At 41.7% G+C, this 16175-nt stretch overlaps 1 protein-coding gene across 3 annotated transcripts in view; it reads left to right on the top strand.

Annotated features, from left to right (window-relative positions):
- Window positions 1–16175, top strand: part of TECPR2 (tectonin beta-propeller repeat containing 2) — a 98897-nt gene that overhangs the window by 9383 nt on the left and 73339 nt on the right. For all 3 annotated transcript variants that reach the window (XM_028099891.2, XM_088024440.1, XM_028099880.2), the window contains exon 2: window positions 2511–2801. In XM_028099891.2, coding sequence (XP_027955692.1) covers window positions 2583–2801 — 219 coding nt within the window. In that variant the 5' untranslated portion in view covers window positions 2511–2582. The remainder of the gene's footprint in view (window positions 1–2510; window positions 2802–16175) is intronic.

Raw genomic sequence — 16175 nt, 5'->3', positions numbered from 1 at the left:
TATGACGTATCAATGTGTTTGCATGCACAGACTCATTGAGGAAACAAAGCCTTTCTTGTTCCTATGCTGCCCTTGTACTTGAAGCTGGAGAGAAGATTGTTGAAATGGGAGTAGTTTTCCTCATCTATAAAATGGAGATAACAGTGGTCCTGACCTCCTAGGATTTTTTGTGAGGATTTCACAAGTTAGTGTGCTAAGGATAGTTTCTGTGATGTGACATCATTAGCTGTTACCATTACTGCTGCTGCTGTCCCTGTTCCAGGGTTAGTGTCCTGTGTCCTTAAGTGACCTACCTCCTTTCCCACCGTGTCTGTCAGCAACTGTTCTCCCTTGAGTTTGCCTAAGAGCCATTTCATTTTCATTTGATTTCTGCATCATGCAAGCCTTGCCCACCTTTCTGGAGTACTTGCATAAACCAAAGATTGGTGTTGCTCTTAAAAAGGTGTAAGTTTATGAGCTGTGCTGCCGTACGCACAGAACCAGCATTCACCAACCAGATACCTGTTGCACTAAGCATTGATTGATTGATTGATTGATTTTAAAGATTTTATTTATTTATTTATTTGACAGAGAGAGACACTGAGAGAGGGAACACAAACAGGGGGAGTGGGAGAGGGAGAAGCAGGCTTCCCGCGGAGCAGGGAGCCCGATGCGGGGCTCAATCCCAGGACCCTGGGATCAGGACCTGAGCCGAAGGCAGACGCTTAATGACTGAGCCACCCAGGCATCCCTGCACTAGGCCTTTAAAGCTATGGGAGCTTGGGCAAATTTCTGAACCTCCCAGAGCTTCAGCCTCTGCTACAAGAGGCTGAACCATCACAGAGGGATAGGATTCTTATTATTACCTTTAGGATAAATTACCTTGCTTGCTTTGCTGTATTGACTATTGTGATTATCAAACAAAACAGGAGTCTAAAAATGCTTAGAACACTGGATATGCCATATAGATGCAGGGGATTATTATTCCAGCGTTGAATTGGGGCCATATTGGAGAAAAGATGGTATTTTGCTAGTCTTCCATTCTTGTCACTTGTTCCTTCCTTGAAAATTTTCCTTTCATATAACTCATTCAGCTATTCAATAAATACTTACTGAGTGCCTCTGTTATGCCTGATCTTTTTCCAGGTGCTGGGGGCTACAGGGGTGAGTGAAGCAGATGCGGGTCCTGTTCCTGTGGGCCTTACAGACCAGTGATGGTAGAGGGAGTCAGGCAGAGATAGCCAGTCAACAGCAAAGAAAAAGGATATGTGAGAAAGTAAAGCAGGGAGAGGGGAATAGAGAGTACTCAGTGGTGGTGGTAGGAAGCCCACTTTAGGGGGTGGGCAGGTGGGACCTTGTGGAGAAGGGGGCATTTTAGCAGAGACCTACATGCCGAGAAGGAGCAAAATCTGAGTGACATCTAGAGAAAGAGCATTCCAGGTAGAAGGAACAGCCAATGCAAGGGCCCCTGGGTGAGAATGAATTGGGTGGGAGTTTCATTATAAGAGAACTTAGAAGTTGGTTGGTCAACTCTATAGAAATAGAAAACCCACAGTTCCAACAGACCATAAATCCGGCATCTCAACAAGTTTTTACCAGAGGGGCTTAAAAGTCTCCATGGAACTGAAGGAGTGAAATACCCTGCCAGCTCTAATCAGGAACAGGGCACCCACCTGTAGCTGCTGCTTGTCTGTCGGAACAGTGACTGTGGGATTGGAAAGGCCCAGGACTTGAAGGGAGAAAACCTAGATTCAAGTCTTGTGACCCTTGGGTCCTCAGTACCTTCCTCTCAAAGTTGGGGATGACACCACTGATCTTACAGGTAGGGTAAGGATTAAACGAGTGACTGAGCGCATCATAAATTACAACGTGCTGTGTGAGGACTGAGTATCTTTGTTGAGGGAAACTTTGATATCAGAGTGCCAAGAGGTATTGGTCTCACTGTGGAACAGTTGTGTAACTGAGGCCCTGGGCATCAAGGAGGCTGTACACATCCAGCTGGGGGACATGTTTCTCTGCTCTCTCAACACAGTGAATGTATTTCTCCATCAGGATTGGTTCATTGTTCTCCTGGTACAGTGTCTTTCCTGTTTCTCTTCTCTATGTTCCATCCTTCCTGGTGGGCTTCATAGTTCAGGATGTTTCCAGTGAAGCCTTTTCCACATTGCTCTCTCCCTCTTCTCGTCAAGACCCACAGATTAGCACTAATCACATGTGGTTTTGTGTAACTTCACTGTTTCTTTTGCCTGCCTGGCTAGATCATAAACTACTTGAGAATAAGAACTGTTTTTAATTTTCTTTCCATTCCTCCATAGTACTTAGCACAATGTAAATTACAGGAGCCAGTATTGAGGTGCCTGTTGAATTAAAATGCTCCAAAGTGATCTTGATGAAACCGGTTTACTTTCTCCATTCAGTTAAGGTCCACCTATAATTTTTACCCACTTGCAAGTTCCTTGATCCCGCTGTTAAACATGACTTCTCTTTGGCATGACTAGACGTCGAAAGAATTATAATGCCTTGTTCTTTAGCCCCCAGGTTTCCCCAGATGCCAAGTAAACATTCCTTTTCCTGCCTGAAGATCATCTGTGAAAACCTTGGCCATGGCATCAGTATCAGAACCTATTACGTTCAGAGAGTTCTGCCCCTTGTACTATCTCCTCAATGCCATTCCCACAAAGGTCCAGAAGGGTTTCCGCTCTATTGTGGTCTACCTCACAGCTCTCGATACCAATGGGGACTACATTGCAGTGGGCAGCAGCATCGGCATGCTCTATCTGTACTGCAGACACTTCAACCAGATGAAAAAGTACAACTTTGAGGTGAGTCTTGCTTTTCTTTACTCCTTAGCATGCAGGCATCATGGCTATCATTTAACATGCTCGTGTGTTCTAGCATGGGATAATTTACTTCTGATTTGGCCTTAGCATCTCACCCAAACAATACTTAAAACCATCTTTAATTGAAGTGGAATGTAACTAAAAACATTTTTAAGATTTTATTTATTTATTTGACACAGAGAGACACAGTGAGAGAGGGAACACAAGAAGGGGGAGTGGGAGAGGGAGAAACAGGCTTCCCGCTGAGCAGGGAGCTCGATGTGGGACTCGATCCCAGGACCCTGGGATCATGACCTGAGCCGAAGGCAGACGCTTAACGACTGAGCCACCCAGGCGCCCCTACCATCACTTTAGAGAACATTTTAGTGTTTAACATGTAAAAGAAAACTTTGGAAGTAGGTATTTTCTTCTATATATTTTGTTTCTCAAAGTACCTTGACTGACTCAGTTAAATAATCTCCAGTTTTTCTGCTGAAATTATTATAAAAAAAGGATTAGTATCAATATTGGTTAGCTACTAGAACAGGTGCATCTTAAATTGGATCACTTCTGTAGAACACTGCCATTGGGATCCCAACTAACCTCTGTTCTCTGTTGGTTGACTTCAGGCATGGCATGTCTGTGTATTGTAGAAACTGGTAGGCACCAAATATTGACGGACCATCATCGAGTTCACCCACTTAGTCAATATCTGTGGTTTATTGAGTATGTGGCTTTTGTGAGAAACTCAAAGGTGGCAGAACTGTGGTTCCTCCCTCATGGCCTTGTGGGGCTCTACTCTGTCTGCGGTTAGTAGGCTTTTACAGACTAAGACAAGGCCTTTGTGTTTAAGTGAAATGTCTGTATTTTAATAAATATTCAACTTATTAAAGTTTTAATTTAAAAAAGTTAGTTTTTCTTGGGGTACCTGGGTGGCTCAGTCAGTTAAGTGTCTGACTCCTGACTTCGGCTTGGGTCATGATTCCAGGGTCGTGAGATCGAGCCCCCACATAGGGCTCCATGCTGGGCGTGGAGACTGCTTAAGATTCTCTCTCTCCCTCCTCTGCCCCTCCGTCCCACTCACGCGGATGCATGTGCGCACTCTCTCTCTTAAAAAGTTTTTCTTAAGCCTTTATACTCAATTTAAAATAACAAAAATGGCTAGTGTGCATATAGCACTTACTGTATGCCAGGGATTATTCTAAATATGTATTCTATATTAACTCAGTTCATCCTTGCAAAAACTCTATGAGCCAGATACTATTTTATCATCCTCATTTTACCAGGGAGACAACTGAAGCATAGAGAATTAAGTAACTTACCCAAGTTAGGCATTCAGTAAGTGGTAGCACCATTGTCTGAACTTGGGCAGTTTGGCTCTAGAGTTTATGTTAATATTCTTGTATAAAAACTATGGCCATTTCTTTTCTTTGGTTAATAGCTCATGGCTTTGACTGATTAAATTCTCCGAACATTTAAGACCATTTCATAATTAATCTTTGAAAATATAGTTATGAATTAATGTATCTGAAATTTCTCAAATACTTCAAACAGTTAACAAGGAAGACTTATGAATCTGTCAGCAAACCCATAACAGGGTAAACCAAAGAAAGCCCTACCCAGATACATCATAATTAAATTGTTAAAAACAAAGGAAAATATTAAAAGTAGCCACAGAAAAATGACACATTACTTGTAGGGAACAATGATTTGAATGACTGCAGATTTCTCCTCAGAAAGCACGGAGGCTAGAAGACAGTGGTATAACATTTTTAAACTACTGAAAGAAAAGACTTGTCAATTTAGAATTCTTTACCTAGTGAAAATATCTATCAGGAAAGAAGGTGAAATAAAAATATTCTCAGCTAAGGGGATTTGTTACCAGGAGTTCTGCTCCAAAATAATTGTGTCAAGAAGTTCTATAGACAAAAGGGAAATGATACCAGAAGGGGACTTGGAACATTAGTAATGAAGGAAGAGTAATAGTAAATATCTGGATAAATAGAATAGGCTGTTTCCTCTTGAGTTCTTTAAAATAATTTGACAGCAAAAATTATAACATTGTCTGTAACATAAGAGGGGGAGTAAGGGGACTATATAGTGATAAGTTTTCTACCTGAAGAGGTAAAATGTTGAGTCTAAATAGATTTTGAAAAGTTAAATACATAAAATTGTAATACCTAGAGCAACCACTAAAAAACCCTGTGCAACATGGTATAGTAAAAATACTATAAACAAGATGGAATTTTTAAAAAAAATGTTCAAACAACTCACAGGAAAAGAAAGGGGAAACAGAAGAAGGAAAAGCAAAAGGAACAAATGGAAAATGATAGACCTAATTAAAACACAGCAATAATTATATTAAATGGAAATGATCTGTAAATATCAGTTAAAAGAAATTACTGGAATGGAGAAAAAAAATCATGAACAAACTATATGTTTTCCATAAGAAACTCAATTCAAACTTAACAATATAGGTAGGTAAAAATTAAAAGGATGGAAAAAGAGATATCGTGTAAATACTAATTAAAAGAAAGTCGGGGTGGTTATATTAATGTCATAGTATTTTGAGCAAAGAAATAACCAGGGATAAAGAGAGCCATTACGTAATGGTAAAAGAGCCAGTTTGCCAAGAAGACACAGCAGTTTTTAAATGTGTATGCACCTTAACAACAGAGCTCCACAATATACCATACAAAAACTGTCATAACTGAAAGGAGAAATAGAGAAATCCATGATTCTAGTTGGAGACTTCCACTCCTCTTTCAGTGGTAGAAGGAGTTGACAGAAAATCAACAAGGATTTAGAAGAGCTGAGTGGTGTCATCAACCAACACTGTCTAATTGACATTTACAGAATGTTCCACTCAACAGCAGCTGAGGATGCGTTCTTTATAAGTGAAGATGGAACATTCACTGAGACCATATTCTGGGTCATAAAACACATCTCAACAAAATCAAATTAGAGCAGACTTTTCGGGTTTTCTCTGTTTTACTTTGTTTTCTCACTTTTTAATTGAAGTACAATTTACATAAAGTATACAAGTCTCAAATATACAACTTGATGAATTAGTGTATGGATATACCTGTGTAATCACCTAGATCGAGATATAGAACGTTTTCAACAGTCCAGTAGACTCCATTGTATTGGCTCCCAATCAGTACTCTCCCAGGTAGCTACTCTTTTGACCTCTAACACTATAGAGTAGTTTTACTAGCCCCTTAGGGTTTTTCCCCCCCCAAGATTTTTTTTTTAAAGATTTTATTTATTTATTCATGAAAGACAGAGAGAGAGAGAGAGAGAGAGAGGCAGAGGGAGAAGCAGGCTCCCAAGGAGCAGGGAGCCTGAAGCGGAACTCGATCCCAGGACCCTGGGATCATGACCTGAGCCGAAGGCAGACGCTTAACCATCTGAGCCACCCAGATGCCCCTACCCCCCCAAGATTTTATTTATTTATTAGAGAGAGAGAGAGCACAAGCAGGGGCAGGGGCAGAGGGAGAGGGAGAAGCAGACTCCCCCCTGAGTGTGGAGCCCAAGGTGGGGCTTGATCCCAAGACCCCAAATCATGACCTGAGCTGAAGATAGACGTTTAACCAAAGGAGCCACCCAGGCACCCAGCCCCTTAGGTTTTAATTCACTATTAGGTAATCTTTGGCATTAAGGTTTAGTGTGTGTGTGTGTGTGTGTGTGTGTGTGTGTGTGTGTGTGTGTGTTCCAGAAAGTATATTTGGATGGAACTGGAATATAGAACAGGGCATGGAGCAGTGTGAGTTAAGGCCAGAAAGGTGGACAGGGGCTCCTACATGATGCTGTAGGCTGGAACCTGCTCCTGGGCAGGGTCAGCTCCTGGACCCTCGTGGGCTGTGTGGGGAAGGTGCTAGGTTGCGTTACAACCCAGTTCTCTTTTATAAAATACATGTGTCTCGTCTCATTAATCACCAGTTTATTGTCCTTTTTTTAAATATAACTCTTTTTTTAAATTTCAGCCTCCACACTCAAAAAAACTCAAGGAAACAAGAGTTTAGTGTTCCCCAGAATGAAACTACAATTATACCTAATTGCCTATTTTATAGTTTTACCTGGAATTAGCTTTCTCTTTATCATATGATGAGCCCTATGAGCTTTAGTGATATGCTAAGACAACCTTTGCAGGGATGACCAGAATTTGAGAGAATCTAGTACAAATTCTTGAAACCAGCACACGAAGAGGGGACTCCAGGAAAAATCCCGTATATATATTTTAGCTGGTTTTCTCTTACTGAGGGATCAGAAAAAAATGTACTTTACTGGGACCAAAATCCATATTTGAGCAGCCCTGAGTATCAAAAGTGTTTTTCAAGCCTCCATTTAGTATAGAATACAAACCTATAATTGTGGAAAATCACAAAGGACGTACAAAATAAAAATTCTGTTTTGGAAAGAACACAAAATTTGGAGTTAGATTATTAGGGTGTGAAAAGAAAGCTACATGTCTGCATATAAAACATACGGGGAAAGATCTGGAGGAGTACCCCTGAGCATCCATTGATACGACACTCTCACTCTGTGGGGGGACTGAGAATGGGGTAAGCTAAGGGAGGGAGTATGTAGAAGTATCTTTTTGTTTTCTTTAAATACTGTAGAATTTTTTTGTTAACAGGAATGTTTTCATATATTACTTGTGTAAACACCACAACACAAAGATCTGTTCTGAGCTTTGGCCGTCAGTCAATAGCTACATGATCCTAGACATGGATTAACTAAGTTGTTCTTGTCATTTTTGTCTTTAGAGCTGGCTGGGTCTTAAAGTAATTTGGTACAGTTGCCATGTTTTTCAGATAAAGAAGTGGTAAGATTCCTGCTCCAGGCCACATAGCTGCTTGCCTAACCATTAGGCTCACTTCCTGTGAGAGAAGGCAGGGCTTCCACAGAAGTCTGGATTTAGAAGACAATAGAAACCAGAATCAGGATCTCTGGAATTTCCAAGTGAAAACTGAGAGATGCATCAACTAGATTCATTTAGGGGAATATCTAAGATTTTACGGGAAGGTAAATAAAGATAAAAGTTAGCTTACCCTATAATAAACCCAGGTGTGGCATGGATGAAAGATCATGTTTTTAAATGAAGTTATGTTTCTAAAGAAGAAAGCAGACCTTATATATGCTAAATACAGCCTGTCATGTGTTTTCAAGAATAATGCTTTTGGAAACTTTTTTTTTCTATACAAGTTAGTGGGAGAGGGCAGATGGAGACATCAAAAGTTCTAGCTTGTGCCAAAAGCACTGAGGAAATGTGAGGAGCTAGTAGCAAGTATAAAAATGTTATAAACTTGTTAAATATATGATGTGACACACATAAGAATAGACCAGAAAGATAACTTGACCTGAGCCTCTCATTTTCTGCTTTGAAAGTAATTACATGATCTTTCTTCTTAGCATTCAGCGAGTTGTGGAAATTTCATGGATTTGCCCTCAGAACCTTTGCACTAACTACAGCAATGCTAGTTCTCATTTCTGCAACTTATCCACACTTGCTGTCTCTGTGAATTCATTCAATTTTTCTCCAGTGCTTACTATGTACTAGGCGCATTTTAGGTCCTGGAGAGGCAATGCAGAAAATGGCAGGCAAGGTCCCTGCCTTCAGGGAGCTTAGAGTCTGGTGGGGAGCCAGAACGATGAGGAGGAGACATCAACACACAGACAAACAAGAAGGGAGAAGCCTGAGGGGAAAACAAACCAGAGGTGGGGGGGTGAGGAGTGCCAGCAGGAGTGGTTGCAGTTTTAAATAGGAAGTTCAGGGAAGGGCTCACTGAGCAGGTGACAGCTGAATGAAGACTCTAAGACAGTGAGCAGCACACCATGCTGATAACATCTGGGGTAGAGTACTCCAGGTGGAAAGAGGGAGCGGCTGGAGCACGGGAACATGTCTGCAGTGTTTTCTAGTTGGAAAACTCATGCTTCAGAATGGTTTGAAAGTTTCATTGACTTTTACCTGGTATACTTTTTAAAGTGATGCAGAAATGAGAGTTTTTGTCTCACCGCATCAGCCAAAAGTGCATTTGCCTCATGGCTTCCCTTGTCATTCCCTATGGAAGTAACGCTTAGGATTCCATGATCTAAATTCTGGCATGTCCATGGCATTACAGTATAGGGTTTCACTGGTGTATGTCTCAGCAAGGATTGCTTCAGTTGATTGGGTAATGGCAATTTAAAACTGTATTTGCAATTTAATGAGTCAAGAAGAGTGAAGGTACTAGTGGAAAAAGAACAAGATGGGAGAAGTTGCTCTACCATGTTAGCAAGACTTAAAACCTTCAGTAATTAAGCCGAATGTGGTTATTAGCACAAGGATAGATGTGGAAGTCAGTGGAACAGAATAGAGAAGCCAGAAAATCCACATATACATAACTCATAAACACTTGAGTTTCTGCACAGGTGATATTACAGTTTTTTAATAAATGGTGTGGGACATTTAGATACGCGTATTTGGGGAAGAGCGCAACTTGACCCTTACCTCACTTCATACACTGCTTTTGTCTTAGCGCTTTAACTGTGTTGTACCTTCGTCTCGACGGCTGAGACTTCTACTGGCTAATTGTTTCCTTTAGCGGTAGTCCGCCCCTGTCTCTCTCTAAGATCTTCTCTAGTAGTAGAGTCCCAGGTCCTAGGGACTTCCTTCAAGTCCAGTGGATGTTCCCTACTCCAGTTTGTCCTATGGAGTAAAGGAATTTATTCCAGAAAAGCAGTGATTTTGTTTAACTTTTGGATCATTAAACAGTTACATAATTATTTAAACTTTAAATTGTGGTTCTTTGTTAGTAAAAGAGGGATAAAAGTGAAACAAGTCTTAGGAATGTAATGAATTCATATCTTACTTGAGTCTTTTTAAATATTTCTAAGTATTTCGTATCCATTAGCTATTTGATACGCTAGCAGTTTCGACTAAAGATTAAGCTGTGACATATCAAAAGAAGCTCATAAAGAGAGCCTTGTCAGACTTCGCAGTTCCCGTGAGCTTACAAAGAACATATCCCCTCCATGTAGTTTTGTCTCGTGTATGAAGGGAAAACTGACTGCCAAGGAGTCTAAAGAGGAAACTGGTGGTCCTCTGACAAGTGACTTTGGCTTGGGGTGTTCCTGTTGGCTTGGCCGCGGCTTGCTTAAACTGCACTGCAGCTGGAGATTAGCCTTTGCAACCGCCCTTCCTTCCCTCTCTCCATCTCGGGTTGCAGACCTGCCTTGTGAGCTGACAGTTCTTCTGCCTCTTCCAGCTGTCTCCCCCTTTCCCTCACAGGTGTTTCCCCAAACAAAGGCCTCACATGCCTCCTTCTACCATCGCATCCTGCTCTTTGGTGGACACAAACTAGTGCAACAGTGTAGTCCAGTCTTGGGACTCCTGTAGCCTACTTCTGTTGGTTACTGTGAGAGGAGAGTTGAATTCTCTGACAGAAATTATGCATTTGTCTTTCTCATCAGTTCTGGCCATTTCTGCTTCACAGATTTTTTTTTTAATTGTGGTAAATTATACAGAATGTAAAATTTCCATTTTTCCATTTTTAAATATATAGTTCAGTGGTATTAAATACATTCAGGTTATTGTGTTATTTCATGAATTTTTATTGTTGTTATTATTATTTTTAGAAGAAGAGGGAGTGAGAGAATCCCAGGCAGGCTCCACACCCAGCACGGAGCCTGACATGGGGCTCAGTCTCACAATTCTGAGATCATGACCTGAGCCAAAATCAAGAGTCAGGTGCTTAACTGACTGAGCCACCAGGTGCCCCCCCACCTTTTTTTAGAGAGGGGGAGAGAGAGAGAGTGTGTTTCGTGCATTTTTAAAGCTCTATTTTTAGGTATCTATACATTTAGGATTGTTCTGTCTTATTAAATAGATCCTTTTATCACTATAAAATACTCTTTTTATCTTTGGTAATATTCCTCCTCTACTTTGTCTGGTGTTAATATAGCCTCTCCTATTTTCTCACAATCAGAGTTTGCATGATATATGTTTTTCCATTTTACCTTTAGTTTATCGGCGCCTTTATATCCAAAGTGCATTTCTTGAAAATAGCATAAGGTCAGGTCTTACTTTTTTATTCAGTATGACAATCTACCTTTTTTTTTTAAGTCAGCTCTACATCCAATGTGGGGCTTGAACTCATGACCCCAAGATCAAGGGTTGCATGCTCCACCAACTGAGCCAGCCAGGCACCCTGACAATCTCTACCTTCTGTTATACCAAATTTAGGACATTTATATTGAATGTAATTATTAATATGGTTGGGTTTAAGTCACAGTTCCTCAACCTGATACTATTGACATTTTGGTCAGGTGGTGCTGTCCTGTGTATTGTAGGATGTTGAGCAGCACCCCTGCTTTCTCCCTACTACATGGCAATAGTACCAGCTAAGTTTCAACAACCTCCAGATGTTATCAAATGTCCCATGGCAGGGTGGGGGACAAAATTGTCCTCATTTAAGAACCATTAGTTAAGTCTACCATCTTGGTAATTGTTTTCTGCTTATGCCACCTATTCTTTATATCTTGTTTTTTTCTTTTCCTACCATCTTTCGGACTAATTATTTTTTTGTAGTTCTATTTTATGTCCCCTATGGCTTATTAGGCCCTATCTGTTTTATTTTTTTTATTTTACTTTTTAAGATTATTTATTTATTTATTTATTTGACAGAGAGAGAGACAGCGAGAGAGGGAACACAAGCAGGGGGAGTGGGAGAGGGAGAAGCAGGCTTCCCACGGAGCAGGGAGCCCGATGTGGGGCTCGATCCCAGGACCCCGGGATCATGACCTGAGCCGAAGGCAGACGCTTAACGACTGAGCCACCCAAGCGCCTGCCCATCTGTTTTATTTTTCAGTAGTTTTTGTAGGATTTACAACATTTGTCCATCTACACTCAAATAATATTATATCACTTTACCGATGATATAAGAACTATACAGCAGTTTATTTTCCTTTCAGATTTTTTGTTGCTGGCATATAGAAATACAACTGATTTATGTACATTTCACTTGTATCCTGTTTTATAGATTTCTTGGGGTTTTCTACATAGGTAATCACTTCTGCCTGTGAAGAAAGTGTTTTACTCATTGTTTCTGATGTGCATGCCTTTCAGTTTTTTACTTGATTTACTGTCCTGGCTCTAGGACCTCCAGAATAATGTCCACAGTGAGAACAGATGTCTTGGCCTCAGTGTGTACACTCATTAGGTATAGATTCCTCAGAGATGCTTTTTATTCCTACTCCTTTCTTTTTTTTTAAGATTTTTTATTTACTGGGGCACCTGGGTGGTTCAGTCATTAAGCGTCTGCTTTCGGCTCGGGTCACGATCCCAGGGTCCTGGGATCGAGCCCCGCATCGGGCTCCTTGCTCAGTGGGGAGTCTGCTTCTCCCTCTCCCTCTGCTGTTCCCCCTGCTTGTGTTCTCTCTCTCTCTCTGTCAAAAAAATAAATAATATTCATTTATTTGACAGAGAGAGACACAGTGAGAGAGAGAACACAAGCAGGGGGAGCGGGAGAGGGAGAAGCAAGATTCCCAAGGAGCAGGGAGCCCGATGTGGAGCTCGATCCCAGGACCCTGGGATCGTGACCCGAGCCAGAGGCAGTTGCCCAACCAACTGAGCCACCCAGGCGTCCCTCTACGTATTTCTGTTCATAGTTTTCTGAGAGTTTTTATCATGAATGAGCATTGAAGCTTGTCAAGTACTTTTTTTTTTTTTTTAAAGATTTTATTTGACAGAGAGAGACATAGCGAGAGAGGGAACACAAGCAGGGGGAGAGGGAGAGGGAGAAGCAGGCTCCCCGCTGAGGGGGGAGCCAGATGCGGGGCTCAATCCCAGGACGCTGGGACCATGACCTGAGCTGAAGGCAGATGCTTAATGACTGAGCCACCCAGGCACCCCGCTTGTCAAATACTTTTTCTGAATCTGTTGAGATAACATGATTTTCTTCTTTATTCTGTTAATATGGCATATGTATTGAGTTTGATTATTAATTCACCTGTGCATTATTTCTGTAAACTCCACTCTGTTGTGATGTAGTATCCTTTTTAAAAATCTTGCTGTATTCAACTCAGTAATATTTTATTAGGGTCATTTGGTATCTATATTCATGAGGGATATTGGTCTATAGTTTTCTCATGATGTCTGCGCTTTCTCATCGTACATATGTGTCTTGTACTCTTGATTTTTTTTGTTTGTCTAAATGTCTCTATGTCTCTAAGTTGTTTAGACAGGCATATATTCAAAGCTAATAGTTTTTCTGTCTTAGCATTTTGAAGATGATCTTCCATTGTCTCCTGGACTCCATTGTTTCGTTGAGGAGTTTTGTTCTGTTTTGTTTTGTTAAAGATTTTATCTTTAAGCAATCTCTACACCCAGTGTAGGGCTCGAACTCACAACCCGGAGATCCAGAGTTGCATGCTCTACTGACTGAGCCGGCCAGGCGCCCTGAGAAGTTTATTTTTTATTTTTAATTTTTTTTATTTTTTTTTAAAGATTTTATTTATTTGAGAAAGAGAGAATGAGAGATAGAGAGCACGAGAGGGAAGAGGGTCAGAGGGAGAAGCAGACCCCCCGCCGAGCAGGGAGCCCGATGTGGGACTCAGTCCCTGTACTCCAGGATCACAACCCGAAGGCAGTCGCTTAACCAACTGAGCCACCCAGGTGCCCGAGAAGTTTATTTTTTAATAATTACTCATATGTGGTCATTTGCCTTTTTGTCTGATATTAATACCATCTCATGGTCTTTGAGGTTTTACTATTTCACTACACAGTGTGTTTAGTATATTTCTTTCCATTAATCTTTTCTAAGGCTTGTGCTCCTGAGGACACAGGTCTTACCTCAATTCTAGGCAACTTCTAGCCCTTATCTCTAAAGGTGTTGCCTCCTATTTATTCTCTTTTCTGCAGGCATCCCAATTAGATGTAGTCTGGACCTTCATATCTGTCCTCCAGGACTCTGCTCTTTCATATTTTTTATCTTTTCCTCTTTCTTGCACAGATCTATTATCTAGTTCAATAATTTTCTTTCAGCTGTGACTAATCTGCTATTTAATCACCACTAAGGTTTTAAATTCTTTTGATTCTTTTTCATTTCTGATAGTAGCTTACTATTATGTTTTAATTTCCTTTTATATTTCTTTAAAATTTTAAGCATATTTCTTTTATGTTCTGGGTCTCTTCAGTCTAAATGTAATACTTGGGTGGGAGCAAAGGGTTGTCCAATTCTATTATTGCTTTTTTTTAGTTGATTTTTCTTCATGGGGCCTTTTTCCCTATGGTAGTTTCTAATTGGGAGCTCTGCGCTGGTCCCAATATGTGTGAATGCTGAGGGACCTGGGTCAAGACTGTGTCCCACAGATGGGGTTTATACTCACTCTGCCAGGCCCCTTGGACTGCTGCTAACATCGAAGCACTTCACATTGACTGCTGGCATGGAGCCCCTTTGGAGTGGAAAGGGAAAATAAATTCAAACTCTGATGCTAAACAGGACAGGCTTGGGATGGCAGATTCTTGAGGAACATTCTTCTTTTTTATTCACTCCAGTCAGTGTCAGAGAAGACGGAGTGGCCAGCAAATTGATTTTTCCCTAGTTTAGACTTTCACTGAGGGTTAGATTTTCAGGGGTTCTTCAGGGGCTTTTGCAGGGAATATCAGTTCCAGCCCCCCACTCATCTGGCCTGAAGCCTCATCCTCATTAGCCCTGCTCAGCTCAGGAGACCGAGGCTCTTGGTGTTGGCCAGATAGTCCTAGGGTGGCCCATAGCTTCAGGGTTTGACAGCACTTTGACAATATTCTTTTTGTGTTTGGCCCCTGTAGATTTTTACTTTCTAGAGATCAGCTATGCATTTTTTTAAAGGTTTTATTTATTTATTTGAGAGAGAAAGAGCATGAGAGGGGGGAGGGTCAGAGGGAGAAGCAGACCCCCCACTGAGCAGGGAGCCCAGTGCAGGACTCGATCCTGGGACTCCAGGCTCATGATCTGAGCCGAAGGTGGTCGCTTAACCACCTGAGCCACCCAGGCGCCATAAAGGATGTTTTATGGGGGCTCCTGGGTGGCTCACTTGGTTAAGTGGTTAAGCATCTGACTCTTGGTTTTGGCTCAGGTCATGATCTTGGGGCTGCGGGATCGAGACCCATGGGCTCCGCGCTCAGCACGGAGTCTGCTTGGGATTCTCTCTCTCCCTCTCCCCCTTCCTCCCACTCGTGGGCATGTGCGCACACACACGTTCTCTCTCTCTCTCAAATAACTAAAATCTTTTTTTAAGTTATTTTATACATCTTACTCAGCATTTCTAGGTGTTTGGAGGGCTGTGTTTTCCAGAATAGCTAGACTTATACTGTAGGCAGTTGAAGCCTCATGTTTTGCTTCTATCAGAAGCTAAGTATTGATAATCTGATTCTTGGGATGTTTTGGTTCTTAAGAACCATAACATTTATTAATGATTACACTAAATAATATTAATTCAAAATGTTGGTTTATTAAAAAGCATGTGTACAAGCAGCACACATATTCAGGCTCTCAGCCCGTCTGAGTCACAATTTTTAGTTTGAAGCCACTCATTCAGAAAAATCACACAGCCATTTTGAATTTGTCTTACGACATGGCAAGATCTCCAGTAAGGGATTTTGATGCCTGATGTGGTAGCAGTTTTTATAATTACAGATTCCCAGGATGCTGTTCTCTTCAACATCCTGCTGCCATAACAAGACAACCTGTGTCTAAAACATGTTCTGTCGCCGTCTTCCCTCAGAGTGGCCCCAGTGGACTCTGCTCAAGGAACCATCACTCATGTTTCCCACACTGCAGATGATAAAGTCCTTTTATTCTCCTTCCTCTCCACAAGGCTCCAGACCTTCCATCTGCGGGGCTGTGGATTCACCCTCAGAGTGCGTAGAGCAGCAAGGCAGGGCAGGGCCCCTGGAGAGAGTCATACTTGGGTGTGAATCCTCTAGCTGTGTGTCCTTAGACAAACCACTCACCTTTGGAAAATGAGGAAATCCCAGCACATCCCCTCACGGTTGTTTGAGGAATCAAGGAGGTAATGCATGTAAAGTGCTTAACAAATTGTCTGGCGCGGGGGAACGCACGCTCAGTAAAGGGGGGTTGCTGTGCCCTTTTCCTCGTTGCTGTCATCATGCCAACCAGGTCTTGACAGAGTCTTCTTTCTTCATTGGCTTTGTGCTCATTCATTTTGCCACTTCTCCAGCTTCTCCAGACTAGGCACATAGTACCTCTGGACTGAACTACCGCGGAAGGCTCCCCCTGGTCACACTTCCTCCTCCTTCTGTGCTGTGCCTGATTGGGGTTATCAGAAACACCTCTGATGGATACACTGGCAAAGTCAGGAATCTTCCAGGGCTCCCCTTTGCCTTCCTGTAGC

This window comes from Eumetopias jubatus, unplaced genomic scaffold (assembly GCF_037043125.1).
Source record: "Eumetopias jubatus isolate StellerSeaLion01/CBP00866 unplaced genomic scaffold, mEumJub1_p1.0 scaffold_7, whole genome shotgun sequence".
Classification (NCBI taxonomy): Eukaryota; Metazoa; Chordata; class Mammalia; order Carnivora; family Otariidae; genus Eumetopias; species Eumetopias jubatus.
The sequence above is the reverse complement of the archived record's forward strand: the minus strand, read 5'-3'. Positions and strand labels throughout refer to the sequence as shown.